The following is a 15,824-nucleotide window of genomic DNA, read 5'->3' as shown; positions in this document are numbered from 1 at the left end:
GACCAAGTACTCTAGACTCTAGAATTTTTTTTTTAAATATTTATTTATTATTTATTATGTATACAATATTCTTTCTGTGTGTATGCTTGCAGGCCAGAAGAGGGCACCAGACCTCATTACAGATGGTTGTGAGCCACCATGTGGTTGCTGGAAATTGAACTCAGGACCTTTGAAAGAGCAGGCAATGCTCTTAACCTCTGAGCCATTTCTCCAGCCCTAGAATTTAAGAGTGTACTGGGAAACGCTTCGAAGGGACTACAAATCCAGGCATGCATCAACCTGTGGCTCTCGAATCTACCGAGACTACAAACCCCATAGCACCTTACATCGGAAATACACCGACCAATTTTCTAAACCCCGCGGGACTCAGGCCCTGTTTGGAGCTCTGGCCCTGCGGCAAAGGGTTCTGGGGACTGTAGTTCTTGGGAGGCGCGGTCGGGCCGCTCCCTGAACGCCCAGAACCGGCGTGCGCATGCGTGTCAGTGGCGTTTGCAGCGGACCGGGCTGGCAGTTCCTTCCTCGGAAGGAAAGATTCCTCTGCCATGGAGTCCTACGACGTGATCGCCAACCAGCCTGTTGTGATCGACAACGTGAGTAGCGTCTTTCCTATCTCTGAAGAGACTGTGCTGTCCTCCAGAAGGGATCGTTTCCGAGGTTTCTGCCTAGGCCGCCTGCTCTTTGTCACTGGCCCGGCCTGTCAGGCGGGTTCAGCTGCCGCCGCCCCCGTCCTCTCCACATCCACAGTTTGCACGGAGGGCGGCCAGCAGCACCGTGTGACGGAGAATTTGAGGGCAGACAAAGGGAAGAGGTGTAGACTGAGAAGGGTCCTTGGACCCTCGGCTCAAGGGGCCTTAACCGTTCTCTGAGACCCTAGCACCCGCCTTCTCCCTGGCCTCCCATGACTCAATTGGCTGCTCTCGCCGTCTATCTTGGCCTATTGGTCCCGCCTTTGGGCCTTGCCGGATTAGAACAACACTCTGCGATTATTGGCTGGCGCGCTTGTCGCTCTTCTGGCCGCCATAGTGTTTCCCTTCTGTGAGGGGTGGGGCAGTGCTCTAGGGCGGTGGGGATTGGCTGGACTCACTCAGTGCGGAAGGCGATGGCTGGGCCACCGGTGAAGAAGGGCAGTTTCCTTGGGTGTGAGCCGGCCGGACGGCGTAGTAAACTGTACCTGGGTGGGGCCGGGTAATCTGGTGCCAGAAATGGCTATAGGATATCAGTTATTTTTGTGATTATAAATTATAGTTAGTAAAGGTTAACAAAAAGGAGAGTGAAAAAATGAAAAGCAAGCCAGATGCTTTCCTTTTGCGGTGCCCGGCTGAGAGGCGGCAGATTATCTATGCAGTGTCTGTCAGGGACGCAAGCGTTTGCAGGGCACTTTGGCCAACATATAAATGGAAGCCTCAGGAAAAGGGAATGGCTCAGAAGGAAGTTTGCCGCCCCTTTCACAGAAGGAACGTCCAAGGTGGAAGAGATCAAGGTCATATTCCGCAGCGGTGCCCTCTAAGTTCATCGCCTTATCCAAATGTCGTTCCTTTGCTAGCCACGCCCCCACAAATTCATCAATAATGACAAATAGAACCTAAATATTGCTCTTATGAGGCTGGGCAGTTATCTTCAGTTTCTGTATTTCACTCAAAGGTTTGGTCCAGGCGAGACTGATTGAAATCTTCCGTGCTCTTTCAAGACCCCTTCCTTGAGACAAACCACCTGTTCCCTCTGTCCTAGGCCGACCTTATCCGATCAGAGTACCTGTGATGCTCCAGCCCTTCTGACCTGGGCGAGCCACTAGGTTCTTTTATTTGCATTGTAGGTAGATGAAGATTGCTCTCCCCAGTTTATGCAGGAACAGGAGGCTGGGGAAGATTTTTCAGATCACCCACTTTAGGAGTTGAAGATCCAACTAACAGTGAAATCACCTGGTTCCAAGTTCTTCAGTCTTTCAAGGAAGGCTGCTTTATATGTTGTAAACTGCCTTTTTAAAAGGTGAGGCTGAGCCGGGGCGGGGTGGTGCACGTCTTTAATCCCAGCACTCTGGAGGCACAGGCAAGCGAATCTCTGTGAGTTTGAGACCAATCTGTTGACAGAGCGAATTCCAGAACAGCTAGAACTGTTCTGTAGAGAAACCTTGTCTTGAAAAAAAGAACAAAAAGGGTGAAGCTGAGATTGGGAGGTGGGGTGGGGCGGTGGCCCAGCTGGTAGTGCTTGTCTGACATGCATGACATGACATGTGCTGGGCTCCATCCCTAGCACAGCATAGACCTGGCCTATAAATCGGATGTGGTGGTCCATGCCTGTAATCCCAGCACTAGGGAGGTGGAGACAAGAAAAGCCGAAATTCAAGGTCATTGTTTGAAGCCAGCTCCTAAGACGTGAGACCCTGATTGTTTGTTTGTTTGTTTGTTTGTTTGAGACAGGGTCTTGTGGAATTTCTTGTTCTCAGTGTTGATATCTAGAGAACACGACTACTTATGTGTTTAGCTCATTTCTGAGTGTTGGATCCACCTTTTATTTAGTTGTTAAAAGAAAGAACTGTGTCAGAATGATCCGTCTCAGGCTAGAGACGTGGCTCAGCAGTTCAGAGCGCTTGGTGCTCCTGCAGGGGACCACAGTTCCATTCCCAGCACCCTTGTAGGCAGCTTACAGCTCCAGAGGGTCCGACACCCTCTTTGGTCTCTGAGGGCCCTTGCACGCACGTACATAGACCACACACAAGACATACACATATACACATAATTAAAATAAAGTCTTTTTAAAAAAAGAATTATCAGTTTTGTTTTGGCATTAACAGTGCAGGAACAGCCTGCTCATCCCACCAGCTCCTTTGCCTTCGATCCCTGGAGCTGAAGTTACAGGCGGTTGCAAATTCACTCGCAACCAGTATGGATTCTGGGAACCACTCTAGTCCTCTGGAAGAACAGCAAGTGCTCTCAACTAATGAGCTATCTCTTCAGCCTCCCATTTCTTTTCTCAGATTTTGTACACTGCATGCATGCAGGGCCTGTTGAGGCCTGCAGAGGGCGTCCGATGCCCTGGAACTGGAATTATAGAGTCATGAGCTGCTGGGTTGGTGCTTGGGAATCCACTCTGTGTCCTGTGGAAGAGCAGCAAGTGTCCTTAACTGTCTGTCCAGACTTTGTTTCTTTTCTTACAAAGACTCTCACTATGCAGCTCTGGCTACACTGGAGACTCGTTATATAGACAAAGCTGGCTTCAAACTTAGGGTCCTCCTGCCTACCTGCCTCCAGAGATCTGAGATTACAGGTGTATACCACCGTATGGAAATCAGAAGAGAAGTTCACATGTAGTCTGCCATTTGTAGCCATTGCCAGTAAATCTAAGTCTTGTGATTTACGAGAACAGTTAGGTAGGTAGCAGCAAGTGCTGGAGGAATGGGTTCTTCTGATGCGGAATGACTGTTACTGGGCACAGGGCATCTTTTTGGAGTGTAAAATAAGTTCTTCAATTAGTTACAAGTTTGTGATTAAACCCTGGTTATATACAAGTCTGACCATACTAAAATACATCGAACTGTACTATACCTTAAATTTGTAAATTATGTGTGTGAAATTTTATCTCAGTAAGTTTTTTGTCTTTCTTTAAAGTACTTTATGAACCAAACAGAGTCATAGAATCAAAATGGACCAATTAGCAACCCCTGTCCTGGAACCAGCGCTCTAAAAGAATCCTGCTCTTATTTGTGAGATGGGAGATCACGGGCCTCTTTCCCACCACATCAAGCAACCTGAAGTGCTTAGATAAAATCTGCTCAGGCACAAGCCTACAGCCCGCTGGTGCTGGGAGAGCCTGCTGAGGGAGTTGCTCCTTGCCTGCATCAGAATGGTCATTGGTGGCTAGGAGCTGTCTTTAGCCCTCCTAAATCCAACATTTCATGAGACTGCATTTTCAAGAAGCCTCTACAGGGTGTTTGTTTATTTCCTTTGCTAAAGCAAATAGCATGGGGGCAGCTCATTGAGAGGTACACAGTTCCTGTCTAGATGCTGTTAAAGAAGTGGATGTCGGCTTTTGTGTGCTCTGAGGTGAGATACAGAATAGAGTACCTCACTCACCTCCTGCCCCTGCTTGTTGGTCCAGCCCTGGACCTGACAGGCCTGCCGGGGCCCTAGGGACAAGCTGGGTCTGGTTCTTCTGAACGCATCACTCTGATGCTACATTTGCCTTCTTCACACCACCTCTGCCTGGGGCTGCTTGCTGGCGTTGCAACTGCTCGTTCAGATTCATAATTTAGGTTCACCTGCCAATTTCTTTTGTAATTTTTTTGTTTCTTTTCTTTTTTTTTTTTTTTTTTTTTTTTTGAGACAGGGTCTCACTCTGTAGACCAGGCTGATTTTGAATTCACAGAGGTCTGCCTGCCTCTGCCTCCCAAGTGCTGGGATTAAAGGTGTGTGCCACTTCTGCCTGGCAACTATCTGTCACTCCTTTACTTGTGATTTTAACTCTCATCAGCTTGTCTCTTGTGAGTGTCTAGCAGATGACAGATGTGACATCTCTGATCTTAAGGAACTTGAAATAAAGTAGAGAAAAGGGGGAAGCAAAAATTGTAACAGAGGGCAGTGAGACACTTGCTTTGTCATGTAGTGGTGGTTTGCTGCCAGACACAGGAGGATAATCACAGGTTTCCCTTCAAAAAGGCACAGTACTGCAGTGGGCCTGTTACACTTCTGCTAGAAAGACAGAGACAAATAAATGCGTCTGGCATTGCTTCACTTGGCTTTGGGTTTTGTTGAGCTCTGTTTGCATTTATATATATGGTGTTTTGCCTGCATGTCTTTACACCACAAACATGCAGTGCCACAGTGTGGTTGTTGGGAATCCATCTGGGTCCTCTAAAGAACAGTCAGTGCTCTTAACCACTGAGCCATCTCTAGTTTGGTTTTCTGAAGCAAGGTCTTGCCATGTAGCTTCCTTAAATCTGGATCTTCCTGTCTCAGCCTCCAATTGCAAGTGTATACAGGCATGTGCCACATGCTTGGCTGAATCTGATGTCTTAAGCTGCCTTGTTACCCAGACTCTTGTCCTTGTGCTAGTAAACTCAAAGCAAACTACTTGGGAAATCAACTCTTAAAAATATTCAAATCTAAAGTCAGGTGGTGGTGATACACTCCTTTAATCCCAGCACTCGGGTGGCAGAGGCAGGTAGATCTCTGTGAGTTCAAGGCCAGCCTGGTCTACAGAATGAGTTCCAGGACAAACTTTAAAAAAGCTAGAGAAGGGGCTGGAGAGATGGCTTAGAGGTTAAGAGCATTGCCTGCTCTTCCAAAGGTCCTGAGTTCAATTCCCAGCAACCACATGGTGGCTTACAACCATCTGTAATGAGGTCTGGTGCCCTCTTCTGGCCTGCAGACATACACACAGACAGAATATTGTATACATAATAAATAAATATAAAAAAGCTAGAGAAACCTGTCTCAAAAAAAAAATTCAAGCTTTTCTTCTGCTGCTGCCAAGGTGCTCGGTTCTTCCGAGGAAGCTAAGGCTGCTTTGGGGTGAGGCCCTCACTTCATCCGGCGACTAGCACCGTGCTGGCAGTCCGCAACGTGGCCTCTGTCTCTGAGCTCGCCTGCATCTTCTCTGCCCTCATCCTCCACCACGACGAGGTGAGGGAGGATAAGATCAATGCCCTCATTAAAGCAGCTGGTGTCAATGTTGAACCTTTCTGGCCTGGCTTGTTTGCAAAGGCCCTGGCCAATGTCAACATTGAGAGCCTCATCTGCAATGTAGGGGCTGGTGGGCCTGCTTCAGCAGGCGGTCCTGCCCCCTCCACCGCTGCTGCCCCAGCTGAGGAGAAGAAAGTGGAAGCAAAGAAGGAAGAATCCGAGGAGTCTGATGACGACATGGGCTTTGGTCTTTTTGACTAGGCGTTTTGATACCATGGCTAATAAAAGGATGAATCTGTAAAAAAAAAAAAAAAAAAAAATTCAAATCTAGCTGGGCGGTGGTGGTGTATGCCTTTAATCCCAGCACTGGGGAGGTAGAGGCAGGCGGCTCTCTGTGAGTTTGAAGCCAGCCTGACCTAACTTTCCAGGACAGCCAAAGCTATACAAAGAAACCCTGCCTCAAAAACCTAAAAAAAGAAAAATAATTCAGATCTGAGAGTGCATGGCGGCACACAACTGTAAAATCCCGTCGTTGAGGAGATGAAGGCAGTAGAGCAGGAGTTCTGGGTCACCTCCAGCTCCAGAACAAGTTTGAGGCCAGCCGGTGCTACGTGAAATCCTGTCTTGGGACTCACCTTCACTCTCTGGTCTGGACCCCTGCCAGGAGATCCAGCTAGTCTGTAGGCTGGACACACCCTGTGCAGACAATGAATAAGTAGAAGCTTGAACTAACAAGTTCCTGAAGGTCTTTTGCACGGTGCTGTGCTCATCCATCCATACCATTGCCCAAGCCCTGGGGTTTGCCGTCAGAGAATTCCCCCTCCTAGGCTTTTGAGCTCAGGTCACAGCTGCAACTTCCCGGGCTCCTTGCCACACTGTCCAGGCCAGCGAGTCTGCACATCTTCCCTTATTTGCTGTCTCCCCAGTCCTTCCACCGCTTCTTACCACACATACCCCGTCCTCAGACTGGCTAGAGGCAGACACACCGAGATGACTGCTCTCGTCACCTCCAGATGGGGTGTGTTTGGTGCAAAGATAATCTGGCTAGCTTGCATCTGTCATGTACTAACTGTATGCAGTGTGGAGAAGTAGTTGACGGAAAGCCAGGTGAGCTAGAAGAACATGGGCATCAGATCTGGTTGTAGTCAGGGTTAGAGGAAGGGAATGGGCGGATTTGCAAACAGCATCAGCTCTTGCCGTCTTCCCTGCACGTGGTTGTGAGTTCCTACAGTCAGTGTTCACATTGGTTGGGTCCTGGAAGATATGATGCTTTTTACTTGTTAGAAAAGGGGTTCTTGCTGGGTGGTGGGCAGTGGTGACACATGCCTTTAATCCCAGCACTTGGGAAGCAGACGCAGGCAGAACTCTTGAGTTCGAGACCAGCCTGAGCTAGTTCCAGAACAGGAACCAAAAGCTACAGAGAAACCCTGTCTCGAAAATCAAAAAAAAAAAAAAAAAAAAAAAAAAAAAAAAAAAAAAAAAAAAAAAAAAAAAAAGAAAGAAAGAAAGAAAGAAAGAACGAGAAAGAAAAGAAAGGAAGGAAAGAAGGAAGAAAAATGAAGAAAGGAAGAGAGAAAGAAAATAAAAAGGAAAGGGTTCTTTCTTTCCTGACTCTGCACTTGAGTCGTGGAGCAGGAGTTTGACTCTTGTCTTCTCTCCTCAGGCAAGACATTGAGACCTCCCTGCCCTCAACTGTCAGGCAAAGGAGTAAAACACTGGCTTGTAAAAAACAACAAACCCTACAAAGTGTAGTACTTGTGTCCTATAAGAGCCAGAGAACATGCATCCAGGCAGAATTAGTGCAAGATACCTAGTGAGATGTGTCCTAGAGACCTGGGACAGGAAGGTTAACGTGTAAGGCTAGGAGAACAGAAAAATACACATGCTTTCCCTGCCGCCCTACTTGTGGTAATTACTTCTAGGTAATTCTATTTCTCACGTTTTCTGTTTATTTTTCTTCCTTTTATTAATATTTTAAATTGCATTTTATTTGTTATCGTGTATGTGCATCGACAGTTCAGGTATGTACATGGCATAGTACACATGTGAAGGCAGAGAGCAAGTTTGTAGAGCTGGTTCACTTTCCACCAGACGGGTATGACAAAGGCTTTTATCTGATAAGCCCCATTAATATCACTTGTTATACTCAAAGTATATTCCATGTAGTAAAGGAGAAAACTACAGAAAAATTGAACAGTTCATTGAGTATGCAGTGGAGGTCCTGGCCGCCATCTCCAGTCCCGTCTCTTCCTGAATAGTATTCACCTTCTCCTGTGCTCCTGTCAACACGTCTGTTATACGCACAAATATGTGCTCTTTCTCTCTGAATGGAAATGGAACCATACCTAACAGCTTGACTTATTGCTGGGCCTCACTTTTCTTTGTCCTCTCTCCCCAGGGATCCGGTGTGATTAAAGCTGGTTTTGCTGGTGATCAGATCCCCAAATACTGCTTTCCAAACTAGTAAGTCATTTTGAGGTTGGTTGTGACTGTGGGGCTCTTGTCGACTTTGTCCCGTGCCCAGCCCTGCCTCATTGAGGAGGAAGAATTCTCAGGTTAGCCTTGGTACCCAGGACGATAAGCAAAGGATGTGAATGAAGGGGGTTCTAGATAAGCAAAGGAATGTATTACTACCTGGCATATACTGAGAGGTGCAGCAAAAGGCCTCTAATTTTTTTTTTTTTGGTTTTTCGAGACAGGGTTTCTCTGTCGCTTTAGAGGTTGTCCTGGAACTAGCTCTTATAGACCAATCTGGTCTCAAACTCACAGAGATTCACCTACCTCTGCTTCCCGAGTGCTGGGATTAAAGGCGTGCGCCACCACCGCCCGGCTGGCCTCTAATTTTTTTAAGTGTGTGTGTGTGTGTATGTGTGTGCATGTGAGTGTGTGTGAGAGTTGGAGGAGGTAGGTGCTACAACATGTGTGTGCTGGTCAGAGCACAGCGTTGTGGAGTCAGTCTGCTCCTCCCACCTTTATGTGGTTCCAGGGATCAAACTCAGTCCACCGACGAGCACATCAAGAGCCCTTTTAAAGCTGGCCCTCTTTTTAAAAATCTGATTCTAAGGCTGGGTATGGTGTCACATGCCTTAAGTCCAGCACTTGGGAGGCCAGCCAGGTCTTCGTGGTGAGTTTCAGGATAATCAGGACAACAGAAAGACCCTGTCTCAAAACAAACAAACAAACAAACAAACAAAAAACAAACCAACTCTGATTCTATCTAATGCCATCAATTTTTGTCCTTGGTGACTTAGAGAGCCACAGAACCCTCTATTTTTATTTTATTTTATTTTTATTTTTGGTTTTTCGAGACAGGGTTTCTCTGTAGCTTTTGGGCCTGTCCTAGAACTTGCTCTGTAGACCAGGCTGGCCTCAAATTCACAGAGATTCGCCTGCTTCTAAGTGCTGAGATTAAAGGTGTGTGCCACTACCACCCAGCTTATTTTTTTTTTAATTTTTAATTTAGTTTTATTTTATTTTTTGGTTTTTCTTTGTTTTTTTAATATTTATTTATTATGTATACAATATTCTGTCTGTGTGTATGCTTGCAGGCCAGAAGAGGGCATCAGATCTCATTTCAGATGGTTGTGAGCTACCATGTGGTTGCTAGGAATTGAACTCAGGACCTTTGGAAGAGCAGGCAATGCTCTTAACTGCTGAGCCATCTCTCCATCCCTATTTTTTTGGTTTTTCAAGACAGGGTTTCTCTGTTTAACAGCTCTTGGTGTCCTGGAACTAGCTCTGGAGACCAGGCAGGCCTCGAACTTACAGAGATTTGCTCTGCCTCCTAAGTGTGCCACCACTGCCCAGCCATTTAGAAATTCTATCTATACACACATTGGGAAAATATAAGAACTAGAGTTATAATTTACAAACAATATAATACAAGTCGATAATATGAAAATAACTTGAAATAGTACATATTCTTTTTATCTTTATTTTTTCAGAGCTTGAATATGAAGTTTTTTGAGAAAAGGGTAAAGGGGAGGGGAGAGAAAGACAGAGAGAGGGGACAAAGGCCTGCTTGCCTCTTCAGAAGAGCAGCGGGAAGAGAGCAGTACATGTTCTTTACACAAAACTCAGAAAGGAAAGGAAATGGAGGTTGACCTGAGACCTCCCTCTTCGGAGATGGGCACAGTGGACTGGGAGTACATTGCTGCATCTGGACTGTGCCCTCGTGGTCTGTCCTGAAATGAGAAATGTTCCTTTTGCTGTCTCTTCTAGTGTGGGCAGACCCAAGCATGTCCGTGTCATGGCAGGAGCCCTCGAAGGTGACATCTTCATTGGCCCCAAAGCTGAGGTAATCCCCAGTGAAGAAGGAACCACAGGCTGGCAGAGGACCTGCCTTAGCCTCCATAATGGAAGTTTTGCAGCTGGACACAGCAATGAGTAAAGGGATCATTTTCTCCCAAGAGTAGACTCTGGCCTTGGATAAAAAGTATCTAGAACCCCACTTTGTAATTTAGAGACCAGTCTGGAAAATGGGACTTCTACTGTCTTTCTGGATCTTGTCACTGCCTTACCAATGTTTAGGTTGATTGGTTTGGTTATATTTTTGGCAAGAGGGATTCAGGGGGGTGATCCATTCTGACCTGCCCTAGGTATGAGTTAATTACCCTAGCTTTGGCAGAACCATAACTACAGAGTCATTGCTGCCACGCTAGGTTCCAAGTGCGAAGGTGGGTACCACAGGGCACGTGGGGGCCATGGAAATGCGGAGACCTTCTGCTGTGCAGCTGCTCAGAGAGTACAGGCAGCTTGCAGCATACAGTCTCCAGCTTAGAATGATGCCTGCCCTCAGCATGGGTGAGGACTGCAGGCTGCAACCCTGGGAAGCTGCAGCTCCTTCAGAAGGGATTCTGCCTACACAGCTCAGGCCTGGGAGAGCAGGGTGCTAGGCAGAGCCCAGCTGCTGCTACAGACTGTGCCTTCTGCTTGCAGGAGCACCGAGGGCTGCTGTCAATCCGCTACCCCATGGAACATGGCATCGTCAAGGACTGGAATGACATGGAGCGCATCTGGCAGTACGTCTATTCTAAGGACCAGTTGCAGACCTTCTCAGAGGAGGTGAGGGGCCCATGTGTAGGACACTACTGTGCAGGATGCCACGCTGGGCAGAACTACACTCCCGTGATGATGAGGATGAGGATGGTAGTGACTGCTGCCAGGATGAGTCTAAATGTGTGCTGGCACTCGGCTTTATATACTTTCTAGAGATAGTCTAATTTTATCTTCATACCAGTCCATTAATATGTTCGAACTGAGCTGGGTGATGGTAGTGCAGGCCTTTAACCCCAATGCTCAGGAGGCAGAGGCAGTTCTAATATGTATATTAGAATGGAATTTAGGTATAGCAGCATATGCTTGTAATGCCAGCACCTGGAAGGCAGTAGTGGCAGGAGGGGGGAACATTTGAGACCAGTTTAGGGCCATGTAGCAAGACTCTTTTTTTGGAGGTGGGGGTATTTCAAGATAGGGTTTCTAAACCAGGCAGTGGTGGTGCACACCTTTAATCCCAGCACCTGGGAGGCAGTGGCAGGTGGATCTCTATGAGTTCAAGACCAGCCAGGTCTACAAGATCTAGTTACAGAACAGGCCCCAAACCTGTCTGAAAAACCAAAAAAAGATAGGGTTTGTGTACCTTGGCTGTTCTAGAACTAGTTCTGTAGACCAGGCTGGCCTCAAACTCACAGAGCTCCACCTTCTTAGGATTAAAGGTATGTGCTACCATTACCCAACCTTGATTTTTGTTCTTTGAGACAGGGTTTCTCTGTGTACCACTGATTGTCCTGAAAGTCCCTCTGTAGACCAGGCAATCCACAAACTTACAGACATCCTCCTGCCTCTGCCTTCTGAGTGCTGGGATTAAAAGTCTGTGCTACCCCAACTGACTATAGCAAGATTCTTATCTCAAAAAACAAAAATGGGGGCTAGAGATATACAGAGGTCCTGAGCTCAATTCCCAGCAACCACATGCTCACTCACAGCCCTCTCTAGTGGGATCTGATGCCCTCTTCTGGTATGCAGGTGTACATGCAGATAGAGCACTCAAAATAAGTCTTTTAAAAACAAAACAAACCAAAAAAGACCTGGGTTCAATTCCCAGGACCCACATGGCGACTCACACCTGTCTGTAACTCCAGATCTAGGGAATCCGACTCCTTCCCACAGACACATGTAAGCAAAACACCAATGAACATAAAATAAAAATTATAAATAATAATAAATAAAAGGGTTGTAAATGCAGCTCTGTGGAAGAGTCTAGCATGTGAACCAATCTCCAGTACCACAGAACAAAATCAATATTAAATTTTAATTTTCTATTTTGAGATATATTTACGTATCATAATTCAGAGTTTAACAAAATCTTGTCAAGTAGACAATACACAGCAGATTCAGGGACCTAGAGATGAGTTTTGGAAGACAAGGAGGTGGACTCGGAGGGTAAGGACAGAATGGGACTTTAGGATGTGAAGTTGGGCACGGCATGTGACTAGCTCAACTTTTTCCTCCGAGGGAGGTTGGCAGGTTCCCTGGACTAGCAGACTTTGAAGGCAGGGTCACGAGAGTGCACAGCCGGCTCACGCTGCCTGCCTCCTGGGCCTCTTTCCGCAGCATCCTGTGCTCCTGACTGAGGCGCCTTTAAACCCTCGGAAAAACCGGGAACGAGCCGCAGAAGTTTTCTTCGAGACCTTCAATGTGCCAGCTCTCTTCATCTCCATGCAAGCCGTGCTTAGCCTGTGAGTAGTAGCTGCCTGGCTCACATGGCCGCACACGGTAACCTGAGCCTCCGCCCGTGAGGAGGAGCTAGTAACTAGGAGAGTGAGAGGAACTTTTCCTGAAACTAGACATTGAGGCCTCAGAGGAAACCGGAAGCACGGGTGTGGCTGGGACTGCTGCTACCCCAGTGTCTAATCTCAGGTTTGGTGTCCAAGTCCATGACCATATGCCGCCCCTGCCCTTCCTGAAGGCTCAGTGTATCCCAGCATTGCTCTGTATTGTCTGTGCCAGGTACTGCGCAAGGCTGCTGGTGTATCTGTAATGAGGCTTTTGCTGTCCCACCAGCTACCTCCCAAATAATGACAGAATTATTATGAAAGCTTAGCCTATAGCTTTGACTTATTCTAACTAGCTCTCATAACGTATACTAACCCATTTATATTAATCTACATTCTATCACGTAGCATTATGTCTCTTCCATCCTGTTTCCCCTCTGTGTCTCCTGTGCACATAGATTTTCTTCCTCTTCCTTTCTCTCCTGGAAGTCCTGCCTATAGCTCCTGCCTAGCTATTGGCTGTTCATCTTTTTATTACACCAATCACAGCAAGAACATCTTCACAGGTGTACAAATAGCCACAACATATCTGTGAACCAGACACCACCACCCTGCCATGCTCCCCGATCCCCCCACACCCTGCCTCATGTCTTCATCTGTCTGCTGCTGAGATGGTACCCTATGACCTACACAGAGGATTTATTTGACCCCATTAAGAAATTGTGAGCCTGCCGGGCAGTGGTGGCGCAGCCCAGCACTTGGGATGCAGAGACAATCTCTGTAAGTTGGAGGCCAGTCTGATCTACAAGAGCTGGTTCCAGGACAGCCAGAGCTAAACAGTGAAACCCTGTCCCGAAAAACCAAAAAAAAAAAAAAAGAAGAAAGAAATTGTGAGCCAGCATTTTTAGTCTGGGAGATTTCCTAGGCTGAGTATGAGACCTAATGGTAGAGCCCTTGCCTAGTAGACAAAGGTGTAGGGTTTGATCCCCAGCATCCCCAGAAGGAAATTGAAGACTTCCATATCCAGATCTTAATGTGGCCTCTGAACAAATGAAAGCGCTCATATTTTTGGACTGCATTTCTGTAAGACAGAATTTACCTCGGCAGCAGCTGCTGAAGCAGAGTGTGTCAGGTGGGGGAACGTGGATCAAATAATCCCACACTAGCTCCGAACTGGGTATACTAAGGTTTTTCTTTATTAAGAAGGAAAACTCATGAATCATAGTGAGGAAATAGGAACGGGGTCAGACATTCAGGTGTGGCATATGGGAAGAAGAGGGCCAAGCAGGTGGGACCGTGGCTTTTTGGTACCCAAAGCCACACCTCAACCTGGTCCAGCCTCTCAAAGGCCATTGGCTGAAGGAGGTTCCCCATCAAGTTGCCATAACATACAGGGTGTACAAGCTGACTATACCTTTGACCTCTGAACACTGAGGCCGAGTAGGGGTTTGCTCCCATGCTTGAGTCTCTTATCTTTATCATTTGGAGATAGAAAACTATAGGCAGACCCCAGAGGCTGCCTGGGGAAGACCAGGCTCTCCAGGAAAATGAAAAGCATCGTGTTTTCCCTCGCTCTTCTTTACCCTCCCCTTTTCTTGGGAGTCGAAACTGCCCTTTAGGCCAGGTCTCCACGACAATTAAAGGCCTACTAGACTCCAGACAGGAAGGCCTGCTCTTCAGGATGCTGGAGAAGTTCTGCTCCTCATTCAAGGTTTCCCTGGTATTCCACTCTCCAGAAGGGCCCAGGAGAAAAGTAGACCCCAGGCTTAACTCCACTGACTCTGAGCTTTGACAGGTGAATTTCTTCCTGGAGGAGTATGGAACTCAGTGACTGTTCCTTTGCCTCAGTTATGCCACAGGCAGGACCACAGGCGTGGTGTTGGATTCTGGTGATGGTGTCACCCATGCAGTCCCGATTTATGAAGGCTTCGCCATGCCTCACTCCATCATGCGCATTGACATTGCTGGCCGAGACGTCTCCCGCTTCCTCCGCCTCTACCTACGGAAGGAGGGCTATGATTTCCACTCCTCCTCCGAGTTTGAGATTGTCAAGGCCATAAAGGAAGTGAGTGCTGTCCTGTGGGCCTAGGGGTGGGATGGGGAATAGTGACCCTCAGAGAGAAGAGGGTTAATGCTCCATGGGCCTGTGTTAGGCTCTGTTCTCCCCTGGCACTGTGTGTGGCTCTCTCCTTCACCTTCCTGAATCCCGCCATCTTGTGGGAAAGGAGCCATTTCCAGTCCCTAAGCTGGCCTCTGCACAGCACCCATTACTGCAGACTGTGGTTCACGTCCTTGGAGAAGCTGAAACAGCCTTTTCCTTCTTAAGTGGATCGTACCCTCCTGACATGCCTCTGAGCTGCTCATGGGAAACCAGAACCGTATCAGAGGTAGAAGGAGAAGGATGTCTACGCCTGGCTAAATTTGGGTAGCCTCAGGCCAAGCAGCTATAGAGCCAAGTCCCAGCTTTGCCTACCGGGAAGGTGGAACAAGAACTCAGGGCAGTTTCAAGACCAGCCTGGTCTACAAGAGCTAGTTCCAGGACAGGCTCCAAAACTACAGAGAAACCCTGTCTCAAAAAAAAAAAAAAAAAAAAAAAAAACAACTCAGGGCAACAGAGTGCTGTCCCTGGTTCTGGGCGAGCAACTCTTAGGCAGTCACGACAGACAAACAGATCTCTGCAACAGCATGTCACTTTGGTGGGACTTTGCCTGGGAGTGCGCTAGATTTTCCTGCCATCCTGACTGCCATACCTGATTCTGCAGAGAGCCTGCTACCTGTCCATAAACCCCCAGAAGGATGAGACGCTGGAGACTGAGAAGGCCCAGTACTACCTGCCTGATGGCAGCACCATCGAGGTAGTGCCACATCTTTCCCTTCTCCCCCATACCCACCATTAAGCTTGGATTCAAGAGGAATGCCCTGCGAGGCCCTGAGAAGCAGTACTCTTGAGAGCATGGGCAGCCCAGTGCCTCTCTGTAGAAAAGGGAAGGGGCTCAGAGGGACTTCCCTCGGTCAGGGTGCATAGGGAAGTGGGTATTTGTGCTGTCTTTAACCACCCCTGGGTACAGATTAGCAAAGTCGCTGCTCCCTGGAACTCCCTCTGGTAAGATGTTACCAAGAGTGTTAATGCCACAGATGTCTTAGCTAGAGATGCCAGAGCTCATGATAACATTTCCCCTCCCTGGTTTCCTGGAAGCCTCGTTTGTTCCCAGGAGCCCTGTCTGCTCTTTAAGGCCCTTGACATAGAAGGTTTGTTTTTAGTCTGGGCTTCTCATATACCTGGTTCCTAAGAAACAGGCAGAAAGACCTCTTCTGTTCCCAGTTCCAGGGGACCCCAGTCCTAGCCCAACCTCTTTTTTTTTTAAATATTTGTTTATTTTATTATGTATACAATATTCTGTCTGTGTGTATGCCTGCAGGCCAGAAGAGGGCA

The 15,824-nt window shown here is 47.5% G+C and overlaps 1 protein-coding gene and 1 pseudogene across 2 annotated transcripts in view; both read left to right on the top strand.

Moving 5' to 3' along the window:
* Positions 1-463: 463 nt before the first annotated feature.
* Actr1a (ARP1 actin related protein 1 homolog A) overlaps positions 464-15,824 on the top strand; it is an 18,938-nt gene continuing 3,577 nt past the window's right edge. The window contains exons 1-7 of one of the 2 annotated variants that reach the window (XM_026781339.1): positions 464-590; positions 8,017-8,081; positions 9,840-9,915; positions 10,557-10,682; positions 12,231-12,355; positions 14,240-14,456; positions 15,154-15,246. In XM_026781339.1, the coding sequence (XP_026637140.1) occupies positions 543-590; positions 8,017-8,081; positions 9,840-9,915; positions 10,557-10,682; positions 12,231-12,355; positions 14,240-14,456; positions 15,154-15,246 (750 nt within the window). In that variant the 5' untranslated portion in view covers positions 464-542. The remainder of the gene's footprint in view (positions 591-8,016; positions 8,082-9,839; positions 9,916-10,556; positions 10,683-12,230; positions 12,356-14,239; positions 14,457-15,153; positions 15,247-15,824) is intronic. The other variant, XM_005352409.2, reaches the window with a different exon arrangement.
* Positions 1,100-5,918, top strand: LOC101997844 (annotated as a pseudogene).

The sequence above is a fragment of the Microtus ochrogaster genome, chromosome 8, assembly GCF_000317375.1.
Source record: "Microtus ochrogaster isolate Prairie Vole_2 chromosome 8, MicOch1.0, whole genome shotgun sequence".
Classification (NCBI taxonomy): Eukaryota; Metazoa; Chordata; class Mammalia; order Rodentia; family Cricetidae; genus Microtus; species Microtus ochrogaster.
This window is presented reverse-complemented; position numbering and strand designations above follow the sequence as displayed.